The sequence below is a fragment of the Lytechinus variegatus genome, chromosome 7, assembly GCF_018143015.1.
Source record: "Lytechinus variegatus isolate NC3 chromosome 7, Lvar_3.0, whole genome shotgun sequence".
NCBI lineage: Eukaryota > Metazoa > Echinodermata > Echinoidea > Temnopleuroida > Toxopneustidae > Lytechinus > Lytechinus variegatus.
The window spans coordinates 8,136,937-8,151,629 of NC_054746.1; the positions used below are offsets into that span (position 1 = coordinate 8,136,937).

A 14,693-nucleotide genomic window follows, 5' to 3' on the forward strand; every position below is an offset into this window, starting at 1 on the left:
GTATTTTCAGCCAGCAATTACTTGATTTCTACGGGTCTGTTCAATCAATTTTCAAATGTATACAGCAACATGAATCATGATGAAAAATAATATTACAAATTGCAGATATGAGAAACGTAAGGTGCATGTGCTTAATGTCCCTATTTTCCACTTGTAAAAGTAAACGTCTTTCAGATCCTGATTCGAAAGAAAATTTAAAGGCCCCAAAAAGCTGTATTTTGAAAGACAATTAGCATCACAAATGCAACGAAATGTGACACTGAACACCACAATTCGGGTTTTCAAATGTCTTTCAATGTGCTCTCACAGTGGAAGCCTACACAAGCGATGGGTCAATCTGCTTTGATGAGGGCATGGAATTTAAAGACAATTAATTACAGTTAGCATTTTATTTTTGAGCATGAATGGTGCCAAATAACATTATCATATATTGACTCATAAAAGAGAAGTCTTAAATGTTTTTTTCGGCTACTGTGGAAGCCCGTCGCACGCAAAGGGTTAAAGACAATTATTTACAGTTAGTATTTCATTTTCGAGCATGAATGGTGCCAAATAACATCATCATAAATAGACTCATAAAAGAGAAGTCTCGGCTAGCCATTCTTTGATTTATGAATAAAAGCAATAATTATTGTATATACATGATATTTTGTTGTATGATAAGAGAATAGGATACCAAAATGACATAGTGAAATTACATTTTTAAACAAAATCAATCAAACATTACTAGGATGAAGAAAACATCAGATAACACAAATTTGCTAATAAAGAGAAGACGTAAATTTTTTATTTTCATCAAGCAATTTCTTGATTTCTAAATCATAATAATATTATTCCTTACTGAAATCACATATTTCTTTGGCATGAGAACAGTTGCCCGTTTCATAAAGCTGTTCGTAAGTTAAGAGCGACTTTAGGAACGACTGGTGATCCTTTCTAATGCGCTAACCATCGTCCATGAACATTTTGGTGTATACCATTCACCACAAGAAAGGATCACCAGTCGTTCTTTAGGTCGCTCTTAACTTACGGACAGCTTTATGAAACGGCACCCAGAATAGGATTTTGAAATGACATGCAGGAATTAAATTTTTTTTTCTGTACAAATTATATTGGATGATTAGTCAACATAAGCAATTGCATGCATTTCAATTGAGAAAGGCATTTATTGGAGACATTCTCCTCTGTTTCAAATCACCACGCATTTAAATCAACCCAAAATTATCTGGATAAAATCTGCATAATGAATGGGTTAAGAAAAACAAAGAAATAAGCATTATTTTTTCAATTTCTCTTGAAAAAAATAAGTAATCTCTCTAAGATTTATATCCTGCTAAATACCAAACCAATATTCAATTCCATCTTGATGATAAACAACATAAAGGATACAACTGGGGAAGGAAAGGAGCAATTTTGCAACATGGAGATTTTTAAGTAATGCATTACAGAAAGATTTCCTGCCTCATAGATATCCACTGGTATCGATGAATGGTGTGTTAATGATCCTATCCTTTCATTTCTTCATAGTTTAAAAAATGTTCCTGAAAGTTTGAAATTCACAAGATTAATTTTATAACTTGAAATATTCACGAGTTTCTTTTAATCTCACTGTTCATGTCTCAAGGGACAAGACTGTGTATATTACTTTACTCAATTTAGGCTTATTTGTGTTTTGAAGTTTTTTTAGTCTTGATAGTTACCTCTGCAATTTCATAAGATATATACAGGTGAACCCAAACTGATCTTTGTCTATGCCCTACTTCACAGACAAACACATAAAGAAATATAGACCAATTACAAGTAAATGGCCCTTCTATTTCTATTCTATTTAGACAATGGACTGAGAAATTGAAATATGTTTGATGTTCCAGGTTCTTAATCCATGTTTTGACAAATTTATGCAGATATTAACCTTAGCCTTTTTTCTAGTCTAGGAGGGGATTATTAATCGAATTTCCTACTCAATGAATAAACTCATTTTGGGCAGGACTTTCTTGTTGCAAGCCCAAATTTGTTTGAATATTTATGTGCTTTATGTTCCTTGCTCTTGAAAAAACCCCATCTAATTGTATGTTTGAAAAATGCCGATGCATCAGGGAGGGCTGCTGCGCTAAAGGGTCCAAAGACGAAGCAACGTCGATATAAGAAGTTGAGCTATACATCCATGCATACCGTTAGTGAAGAAAGAAATAGGAGAAGAAAAGTGCTGTGGATGGATTCCAACCCACTCCAATTCATTGCCGGGATAAAACACTTAATTTGGAAGATTTGACAAGAAATGTCACTTGTTCTTTTCCCCGACTGCATCCGTCTTCCGCCTGCAGGTATCAACTGCACTTTCAGCACCAGTAATTCTTCCCCCTACCCCAGGGTTTCACTACCCCCTAGCTTCTTCTATAGTGTCCTCAAAGATGCGATTCCCAAGCCTGCCATTCAAAAGAATTAAGTACAATTGCTGACTCACGGAGATGAGAACGGACATAGATAGACGGGGAAAATAAGGATACAAGACTTTGATAGGGTGCGTCTTTGAGTAATAAACCTTGATGAATTGCCTAAGGACACTATCTAGCATCACTGTCTTGATCACTCTCTCTCTCTCCCCCTCCGTTTGTCTTTTGGATTACATCTTTATTGGATTCTATATATGCTTTCCATTCTTTTCTTGACCCTCTCTCGAGTTTAATTCCCTCTACATGTTTTTTTTTGTCATTTCTTTCTTTACTTCTACACAAATAAATTGTTTGTTTCACATTTTTGTGCACTTTTTGGATGATCAGTCATATTACAATGTTATGTTCCTCATTGTGGCGAGCCATATTTTCACAAGAAATGAACGCACATGTATTTCATTTTCATTCTATTGGTTCATACTCTTCTCCTGTATACATTACATTTGCATGTTCTATTGTGATGAACATGACTCCCCTCCTATTTCAACTTCATTCTTCTTCACTAACCCCCCCCCCCCGTCCCTGAATAGATTCTTCTCATTTTGCATCTAACTTGCACATTGCAATGAATTGAATTTGAAGTATCTTTTTTCAGTCCCCATTAACTCTCAACACTGATGCCTCTTTTAATTTGCATTTGAAAGAATAGCAGATTTTCTTTTTGATCTTTGATATAATATGAAAAATCCTAGCCAGGGGACCGTTTCATCAAAATTTTTGTCTGACAAGTTGTCAGATCTGACATCTTTCCTTGATTCTGATTGGCTGAGAGGCACTGTTACTATAGTAACTGTCGGATAAAACGTCTGACAAGTCCTTTCATGAAACGCTCGCCTGGTATGAATGAGTGGAAGTTAATCCCCAGACACAAATCAATGCATATTGTTGTTTTTTTCCAAAGCCTGTACTGCTAGAATTAAATAGAAAATGAATACAAATGTATTATAATAAGTACAACTGCACGAAACCATGTTGGTAGCAAGCCAAGAGAAAAAATAGTTTTCACGACCCCCTTAAGTTTTATTCTCTCATTCTTTATTATCTGTCTGAGAACAACCTAACCTCTTCCTGAGAGGGAGGGGGATCATATTCATATCTCCCCTTATATAGTGTTTTCTGTCTATGATTCTGTGTCTCTCATTGTCACTACTTTCATACCCCTTGTTAACCACCCCCCCTTAGGGTAACATTCATCCACCCTTCTGCATTCATCAGACTCAAACTTCTTACTAACAAAATTTGGATTAAAAATAATATAAATTTATAACTTTTTTAAAATGATCCCCCACATTTACATATGTTGTGTCTCTTCTTGTCTGTTTGCAAAAAAAGTATTGTTTAGATTTCAGTTAATTGTTTCATGTAATGTATTTTTTACTATTTTGTACCATTTTCTATAAAGCCACAGTGCAAATACTCAGGTGTTGATTGAACACCAGCCCGGAATCTATATATGTCCACACCAGAGAAGTATTCAAACAACACCAGTTTGGAATCAAACCGATGCTGTTTTAATACTGATTGGTGTTGTATTAACACCTATCTGGTGTTAGACCAAAAACCAAACTGGTGTTGTTTAACACTTCACTAGTGTGGACATATATAGATCATATCAAGTCCTTTTACGCCTTTTGGACCCCTTGCGCGAGCTGATGCTCAGCGGCGCACGCACAGTTGCACAAGCGCAGCCCGGCTAGTGTTAGGGCTATACGCTAGGGCACGGCGGCCGTGGGCCCTGCCTGCAGCACTGCATATTAGGTACAGTACGCGCCCGGCCGAATATGACAACTTTTGCCATTGGCTTGTGGTCTGACACATGTTTATTTAAAGCTAAAATGCAAACGCGAAGTTTGACCAATGAACATCATTCTTACATCATCGTAAAGCTTAGAGAAAACTGCACAATGACTCATGGGAACTAAGCTGTAAGATACCATCAAGCGAAATTGGATTGAGTGGGAAATCGTTTGTGGTGACATGATAAAGTAGGATTTTACGTTGAGTTTCATCCTATTTTTGATATGAAAGGGATGTTTTTGACCCCAAAACGCGAATGTAATTAACATCTTTGCAAAAATTTCAATTATTTAATGGAAATAATATATCATCAGCATTATATCATTGGAACTAGGGATAAAAGTGGGAACTTTTTTTTCAGGAATTACAAAATTGTTACCAAAACATGAAATTTCCATTGGTATTTCCATAGAGTGGTAGACACGCGCAGAAAGCATGCGCAGTTTGTGTCCCATAGGATTTGATATGTCTGGGCTGTTGTTTAATCAACACTAGTGTTTTTGCAGTGCATCTATGCACTGTTTTCTATTGTTCTTTTTATGAAATGAATAAATAAATACTATATCTTCCGTGATCATACAATGACATTACTCCACCCCTCCTTTCTACCACAACCCCATTCCACCTCCTTCCCTCCATTTACATTAGGATCATTGTCTTCATATACCCTTTTTAGACAGGCTAAAATTTCCTTAAACCCGTACTATTGGTGGGGCTAAATGGCAATTTAGCCCCACCTATAGTACGGGGTTAAGCTTAGCCCACTTTCGTTTTACACAGCGTTTTCGCAAAGTGGGCTAACCCCACCTATAGTACGGGATTATTTGGCCCTGCAAAAAAGCAGGGTTATCCCACCAATTGCGGTGCTAAGAGCAATAGTACGGGGTTAAGATCGCATGTGTAAAACGAAAGTGGGCTAAGCTTAACCCCGTACTATATAGGTGGGGCTAAATGGCAATTTGGCCCCGCCTATAGTACGGGGTGAAGGAAATTGTAGCGTGTGTAAAAAGTGTACGAGTGAAGCACTTGTTCTACGAATGATCGACAAAAACCACTAGTCCGGGGTTAGCGAGTTTCGTGTGTAAAAAGCAAGCATTCCTTATCCGGGGTTAGCAATAACAATTTGGCATGTGTGAAAAGGAAAAAAAATAGTACGGGGTTAAGGTAGTACAGGGTTAGCGATAGTCCGGGGTTAAGAAAATCCTGTGTAAAAAGGGCAATAGAGTAACATATTACCTCCCCTTTCCCCGTCATTTTGCTTTCCATTATCAGCACCCCACCCCTTTTTAGATGAACTGTCATTGACTAATATTCTTTCATCCACCCCACCCCTCTGCCTTCCCCTGCCTCCATCCCTCTATCTCTGGACGATGTTTGTTATCATCATAGAGAAGATTCATCCACCTCACCCCCTCTGCCTTTCTAGCCCCACCCGTCTTCATTGTGATAATCTACCATTGTCCTTGCCCTCCCCTGCCCTATCACTCTATCTCTCAACTATATTGATTAATTCATATAGTAACATTCCTCCTCCTTTCCCCCCCCCCACACCACTCCACCCCTCTCACTCCCCATCCCTCTATCTCTTGACTAAATTCAAATTCAAATTTCAAATTCAAAGTTTATTGATACAGAATCCTGACATTGAGGGATCATCATCAAAAGAAACAAGCATAAGAAAGAAAACATTAATATAACATAAACATAACAGAGTAACAACGATTAGGAAAAAGCATGGGATTCAAATCTTTAAATTAATTGTGATCATTATTTTACTCCACCCCTCCCCTCTTCTCACAACACCAACCCACCCTCTGCTTCCCTACCATCTATCTCTCGACTCTGTTGATTGCGATCAAGGAGTAGCAGCCCTCCCCCTCTCCTGCCCTATCCATCTTATCCCTCTTGATCACAGAGTATTACATTGCTCCAACCCAACTCTCTGGCTTCCCCTGCCCCCCCCCCCCCACCATCACTATACCTCTCAACTACATTCCAATAGAGTAACAATCCAACTCCCCTCCCCTATGCTCACCATCCCCCCCATTGAGATAATAGAGTAACAATCATCTATACAACCCCTCTGCCTTTCCCTGCCCCATCACTTCTTAGCCCCCCCCCCATCTCTTGACTCCGTTCATTGTGATCACAGAGTAGCATTCCTCCGCCCCTCCCCTATCCTCATCATCTCCACCCCTCATCGAGATAACAGAGTAACAATCACCTCTACCACCCCTCTGCCTTAAGGGGATGGTCCGGGCTGAAATTTTCATGATAATCGGATAACAAATAACAAAGTTATTGAATTTTAAAGTTTTTAAATATTGTGTGATATTAGTTAGAAGTACATCGTCATGAATATTCATTAGGTGGGCTGATGATGTCACATCCCCACTTTTTTTTTCTTATGTTATTACATGAAGTTATGAATGTTTCATTATTTCATACATGTGTAAATGATGTGTCTCCGTTATTGTTATGACAAAATAAGTTGCGGCAAAAAATATCTAATGCACTTGATCAGTTGTCAATCCAATTTTTTTTTGGTTCTTGGTAGAACAATTTTGAATAAATCTAATTTCTTATAATAAAATACAAAAGAACAAGTGGGGATATATCATCAGCCCACCTAATGAATATTCATAAAGACATGCCTAGATCTGTTTCACCTGAATAATGCAATTCTTTAAAATTCAATAATTTCGTTATTTGTAATCCAATTTTGATCAAATTTTCAGCATTTTGCTCTGTGAATTTTACTCTATTTACTGAGATAGAAATATCTCCATCCTGGACCATCTCTTTAACCTGCCCAATCCCTTGTTAGTACCCCCCCCCCCATCTCTCGACTCTGTTCATTGTGATCATATAGTAGCATTCCTCCACCTGGTATGCCTTGATATGACATGATGAAGCTGATAAACCCTTGATTGCTGACTCACAAATATGATTTTACAACAGATTTCCGCTCCGCAGATTGAGGATCCTCTTGGTAACATACTTTCTGCAAGAAGGGCAGTCTAGAACATATCATTTCGACTTATATCGGTTAACAGAATGTGATATAGAATGACAGGTTGAAGAAGACAGGAGAAAAGAGAGAGGCAGAAATATACATACTTTAAAATAAAAAATCAAATTTTTGTCTTTAGAAAGGTATGCAGTGGTGATTAATTTCAAAGCAAGGTGGAAAGTGCTGCATATCAAGTTTTCAGATATTACCAATATATCAATATATCTTCTTGAAGTGCAATATTAGCTTGAATTTCAATTTGTTATATCACAACATAATTTGAAATACTCAAATATTGAATATGGTATACCTTTTCTCAGTATTATTTGTTTGATGTAAAGACCTTTCTATACTTAGCAATACACCATAACAAATTATGAAATGAAATTACATATGAAAGCATCCTCATCATAAAACACTGTCTCTAAGTCTCCAAGCACTAAAAACAGCCTTTGTATACTTTTCTGCTCCTTATCCTCTATCTCACATCTAATCTAAACTTGAATTATCAATTTTATTCATCCTTATGAAATATGACCCTGTGTAGAGAGCAGTATAATTATGTAAATGACATTAAGCCAAATGAAAAGGTGGTTTATTCTTAAATACATATGCATATATCAGACTGAATTATTCTATTACGCACTATACATGTTCATCTGGTATTATCCTGAAAAATCATGTTTTTGTATAAATAGCACCATAAAACTCATTACAATCATTTACGAGTTTCCTGATTCCTATATTCTAATCTCCGTTTTGTCAGGCAACTAATGCATTCCATGCTATGGCAATGTTATCGCCAATGGGTATTATGTTCCATTACAAACATTAATCTAAATGCAAATGGGAGTTCATTGAGAAAAAATATCAACATTAATATGCAAATTGGACAGATGAATTTGGTGACTCATATAATACTCGATCCTATTTAGTTCCCTACAGGGGCAATATATATATATATACATGCAGGGGCAGAAAGGGGCTATATGATTTCTCAAGTTTCTCAGTGAAGATAAAATAGGAAAATGTATAAGAAAAAGAAGAAAGGGAAATAATGAAGAGAGAATGAAGAGGGTAACAAAACCAGAGGCCTAGATTGTGTAACTCTAATGCCCTTTTCATAAACCTATCCTCCAATTAGCCGCCTAAGAGTAATGCGGATAATTCAATAAAAATTGCGTTCACAAACTCCGAAAATAAGCCGCATTATTTTTACGAGCGCTCGTCCTGAAAAAGGCGGATAATCGTCATGACAACTGGACACGCCCCCTCCGATGCGGTTGTGTTGGAAAAGGGTGACCTTGTGACCGCACCATGGCAATTATCCGCATTATTTGGAAATGCGTTTAAAAACTCAAAATCTTGTCCCGATGCTGCTATTTTGCGGATAATAGCAGCATCAAAATAATGCGGATAACTCTGGTCTTCCTCCAATTTTACGACCAAATTATGCTGCTAAGAGCCGCATAATTGGGTTTATGAAAGGGGCGTAATGTATTCAACTAAAAACAAAACTTATTTATGTCATCTTTTGGCCATCCTTCCCCCCCAATAAAATAACCTGGTGATGCCCCCCCCCCCCTCCCCCTCCCATTTCCTTGACTGATGTAACTTGATTAAACAGAGACTGGACTAGTTGTTATGTGTGTGGATACCAGATAATACCATATCATAACATTAAAGAAAGATATATTTCAAATGAAATGAAAAGGATAATGTAAAAAACAATAATAATGATAATAGAATAATGAATAACAAAGGATAAAAAGATGGATCCCCTAAAAAGTACATTTATAAATAACACATATCATTTGTTTTTTCTTAGTATGAAAATTAATCAACCATGATCATACAGAAATTCAAAGCACGATTAAGGATTTTGTATCATCAAAATTATTATCATTATTATCAAAATCAATGCTCATTAGACAGATCGTTGACCAATTTCTGTCTGTTTCCCTATCATAAGCTATACATGAAATAAAGAGAATGTAAAACAAAATATCAACATAACGTGAAACATATATGGAAAGCAATATTTGAATAATTACTTTTAAAAAGAAAATAAGAGAAGAAAAAAGAAAAAATGCAAAAGAAAAAAATAGAAAAAAATTAAAACGATCAATTTACTAAATCAAAGAATAATGAAGGGGGAACAGACAGAGGTAGAAAATGGAACATACCGCCCCTCCCCCTCTCCCCCATCATTTCAATGCCTTTCCTGACTATAATACACTCTGATGGACAGGAATTTCCTTATGACAATTTAAGTACTCACTAATCATAAGAGGCATATTATGAATATTAATTGCTACCATCAAATAAAGAAAAATTAATGCGAGCAAGTACTTGGAAGTTGGCAGTTCAGGTACAAAAACAAATGTAGTCATCTTAATTAAGGCTTAATTATGTTTAAGAATAACTGAAAGACAAAATATCAGAAAGACATTCATTTGACAATAATGGAAGATTCAGTAAAACAATATTGAATCAACTATACAAATTCAATATAACTGAGGCATTCTACATTTTACTTCATGCTCAGTTGGTACCAAACTTTAAAATAAGAATTTGAAAAGAATTGAATGTGTGAAGTTTATTTGACAGATGTATGGTAGAAATATGTAACTGATACGAAATAGCCTGTGATCAATAGTTAGGCCAGCAATGTAATGACTATCTTTATTATCTAGGTTTTTGGTTTGTTTTCTCTTGACTTGAAAATGGTGAATCAAAACCAGATTGACAAGTGTTATCTCTTTTGTTTATTCAATCATGGAGTGATTTCTACAAATTGGCTTCCCATCTAAACCGCAATCAATCAAATCCTCTTCTACTTGACCACAAGATATGGAGGTCTCGCTGAATAAATTGAGCAAACCACGGCTTTCCAGCCGGCTGCCTGCGCTACGTCCGTCCGTCCGCCTGCATTCGAACAGGCTTTTGAAGGGTTTCTTTGGGGTCTTGTCTCTCGTTCCCTCCATCCTGCAGTGGCGAAGGTACTTAGAGATCTTTACAGGGTGAAAGAGTGATGGTTGACCTGACCAACGCTCCTGACAGCGTCTTCCATCATGTTCCATTTCGCCTCTTCCTTCATTCCCTCTGATTCCTGCAAAGTGGATAAACTTCTTCGCGCTGATGTAACTTTCAATTGAGACCGATCGCTTTCCGATGCGCCGCTGATTGTGATCTCTCTCGCGCCATTGATGCTGAGTGGTTACAATACAATGAGTATTGTAATGTGTCTGTGACCAGACTACCGAGTATCCCAGACCCCATGTTTGTTCATGTAAAGCTGGCACTGTTTTGATCAATCAAGTAAATTAATGAAGTGGTAAAATGGATCTCCGGCTGGACTCGCAGTGGCAGGGTTCAGGTAGAGCGGAGTGACTTGTTGCTAAGTTCTATCAAGATCTAAGCTTGACAGTAACCCCCCATCCTTTTGATTTCCACTGATTATCGGTGAGGAAATGAAGGATGATAGCAATATTTCACTTAAAACGCTTAAAAGCATGCAATTACCTTTCAAAGCCCTATTGAAAGCAATTCTCACTTACAATATCTAAATTGCAAAGCAGTCTTACCCAAGTTTTTGTAGGACTCTTGATCAATTCTATTAACTATAAATGGACTTTCTTGAAAACATGGTAATTTTAAAGTAATTCTCTATTCTGTGAGGCTGCCTCTTTCTCTTAATATCTTTTTTATAGAAACAAAGTGCTTGAAGATACAACTTAAGAAATACAAGCAGCAATTTTTTTAATCTGAAATTAGCAATATCATATAAAAGCGATATTTATGTGACACTTTATCCAGCGAGGCTGCCTCGTTCCTTTTAGGCCTACTTTTTCAAAGAAACAAAAAGACAAAACTTAAGAAATACAATTAGCAATTCTCCAACACATGAAAATTATTATTATTATAGAGGCAAAACTATTTGTAATGGATTTTATCAAAAGATATCCATGTTAACAATAATGTACAATATGATGTACAGAAAATATACAAATGTTAGAAAAAAAATTCTGATAACAATTTCAGTTTCAAATGGTAATATACATGTAATATAATACTTTCAAGATAGTACTTGTTTGAATCAATCTTGATTATCTGAACGTTTTCATTTGCAAAATTAAGTGTTATCAGTAAAAAGAATCACCAACTAAAAGAAATGCATCCATTTTTTTTCTTAACAAGTGTCACTTTTTTCAAAAGTAAGCATGATCTACAATTAAAGTATTTTACCTATCTTTTCCCATTCTAAGTTGAGTTATATTTACATATTATAGATGCTGTATATATAACTGTTGCATATATTTAAAAAAAAAAATCAAAGACAAAAGGAGCAAAAGATGTTTCCATCAAATGCATTCACCTCTTTAAAGTATTTGAAATCTACTTATTTAACAAAGTTTATCATGCACAAAAAAGCTTGTTAAAAGACAAAATGAAAAATGTTTTTTTCCCCATCTGTGCCAGAACTTGGAGGTTGACAAATGTGATCACACAAATGGATCAAAATGTTCATTTTTATTTCTTCTTCAATATGATGTACACATGAATAAAATATGATATGCATGATCTGACAAAGTTCATTCTAGTACAACAATAAAGAGCCAATTACCATGGCAACAATAAGCCATCATGACATCAAGTAGAAAATAATGAATGGAACCATTATGTTGAATAACACTGCAACTGACTGTCTCTTTATCTTTAAGTTATTAAACTTTTTTGAAAAAAAGTAGAAACTTACAATGAACACAAATCAGAAAGCACTTTTATCAATTCAAACACAGACAAATTTTTAATCATATTTAAAAAAATATGCGATGAAGAAAAGGAGTTTGTCAACTTACACACTGGTATCGAGTGCTGGGGAGAAAAGCGCTCGCGGAATATCACAATATAGGCAATCCATACCGGTGCTTCAACTATGAGCTATAAGAGATAAGACCCGTTACATGCAGATGGCTCTATAGCTATGATCTCTCATTTTGATGGGTTGGGGGTATGATTTTTATAAGCCAGTAAGGGTAAATGAACCCATTGCGCCCCTGGCTTTACCCACTTGTAAAGCCCAACCCACCCAGAATATTCCTCCATTACAATGCAATTGCAGGCTCATTAAAAATGCAAACCATGGGCAGAGCCGCGTCCCAGCCCCCTCTAACCAGCCCGGCTTTTGATAGATGCCTCTTTCGGCAATGCCTGACATCTTATTTTGGACAAAACACTCCCCGGGGAAAACGGGAGTCTTTATGATACCTTGCAGAAATACAAGGAAGCTAGTTAATATGCAGCCAACCCCGTCTTCTCTTCTACAGAAAAAATCATTTACTACGGGACATCATCAGATTAATAGGCAATGTAGATGGGGAGGGATCTACCTTAAGCTTTAATGGCAAATCATTACCACTGCTCTTCTTAATCACACCGGTAACAACCGAGGTGTAACCGATTCTAACGCCACTTGATGCGAGAGAAGGGCCGGTGCCTTGGACTCCTTTTCGGTATAGAGGGGGGCCGCCCGGCGTTGACTGGTCCTGCGTCACTTGGCGATTCCTGAGAGACATGCCTCTAATACAGATTTGACGCTGCTTCTGTGATGCTACATGCATATTGATTTGGGATGGTGTCGCACCAGGCATTGCAGAGGGAGGCAAATGGTGAGGGCTGTAATGTCACTATGTATTGAGTTGACACCATCCGCACCATATTCCCGACACCACCTCATTATTGCCCAATACCCGGAGGTGACTACTTGATACGCTACCAAATTAACCATTACAGTAATCAGGTAATTATGGAAATTAAAACAAGTAGGAGGCCAACCCCCACCATGAGAAAGGGAGCCTATAACCATGATCCTTTATTCATTTACTACTTCTACCATTTCATCAATACTTCCAGGCTGCCGTCTGTTTTCATTCATTACCCATGCTTTGAAGAAATAGTGGTCCTTATTACCATGAAGATACTTTATCACCATTACATTTGATAAGGATATAGCATTATTTTGATTGCTGCAACCTTTCAAAAAGTCTTTAATGACCCTTTTATTCATATGCCTTTGCTTGACAAGAAGTTCACTATCACGTAGGATTATACTTTTGTGGACTTCCTCTATATGACTGGTAACAGTCATTGACCTAAATTCACAAAGATGTATTTTAATACTTACTATGAAACCATGGTTTATGCACCAAATATGCATGATTTCTGCAACCAAAATGAGGAAAAAGTCCATATCAATTTACATAGTTTACAATTGGCATATTGATGCTGTAATTTTAGCAATAAGCAAAAGATAAGTGCCAATTAATAAAAGCGTGCATTCATTATCAGACTCTTCTCAATATTCGCGCTCAATTAAGCATCAATAAATGTATGAAAATGCATAAACTGTGATTTCTGTCAGAACACAGCTTTAAAGCTTTCTTTGTAAAATTCAGGCCACTACATTTTAGAAGGTTTTTATTTAATATATTATTCAATAAGCGTCTACCAATATTTGCTACTATATTTTTTTCTTGTTAATTAGGTTAGTAGGTCAGTCATGTATAGAAGTAACATATGTTGTGCTTAGTCTGAACAAATTGAACAACATTAAGCCATATGCCTGGATATGAAAATTATTCCTGGAATTAGAATATAAAGACCATACATGTAATTCAACACAGTGACTATGAACTGATAATTAATCTAATCAGGAAGAACTTTTTTTTGGTATTTCTGGTTCTTAGTATCAATTAAATAACATTTTCTTACTAAAACTATGATAATCCTGACTATGACACTAATGCTACTAACTTAAGTAAAAATGGATAGTGCATATTTTCATTTTACTCTTTGATAGTCTTTCTTTCTTTCACCTGAAAATCTCTTTTCTCTTCTATTTGTGAAAGTGTTATTTTTTCTGTCTTTCATTTTGCATTTTCTTCTTCCATTTCTCTCTAACTTTATTCATTCCTTATTTATGAATATTTTCCCTTTTCTACAAGTGTGTTACATCCCCTTAATTCATCTTTCTGTCTCTCTCACTCACACACACACACACTATGGCCCGAATTCACAAAGGTGGTTTCATTTGAAACCATGGTTTTTGCGAAAACCACCTTTGTGAATTTGGGCCATATGTCTGTCTGTCTCTCTCTCTTTCTGTCTTAGTCAGTCTCTGTCTCTGTTTGTTTGACTCTCTCTCTCTCTCTCCCTCTTTGCTTTTATAATTTAATAAATAGAGTAATAGGGTAGATGGAAAAAGTCCACTCAAATAACAAAAAAAAAATAAAAAACATAGATTCAAAATAATATCAATTTCACAATTTATACTTTACAAGCTGTTGTACCCACATTCCTGTGTTCCATGTATATATATGATCCATTCCCCGCTTGTTTATATCTCATTATTTCTATTCTCTTTGTGA

General features: G+C 36.2%; 1 protein-coding gene across 1 annotated transcript in view; it reads right to left on the bottom strand.

Moving 5' to 3' along the window:
* The window catches only part of LOC121418354 (neuronal PAS domain-containing protein 3-like), a 52,693-nt gene extending 40,483 nt beyond the window's left edge, over window positions 1-12,210 (bottom strand). Inside the window, exon 1 of the mRNA XM_041612174.1 lies at window positions 12,126-12,210. Within this exon, the coding sequence (XP_041468108.1) occupies window positions 12,126-12,187 (62 nt within the window). The 5' untranslated portion in view covers window positions 12,188-12,210. The remainder of the gene's footprint in view (window positions 1-12,125) is intronic.
* Between the last annotated feature and the right edge of the window lie 2,483 nt (window positions 12,211-14,693).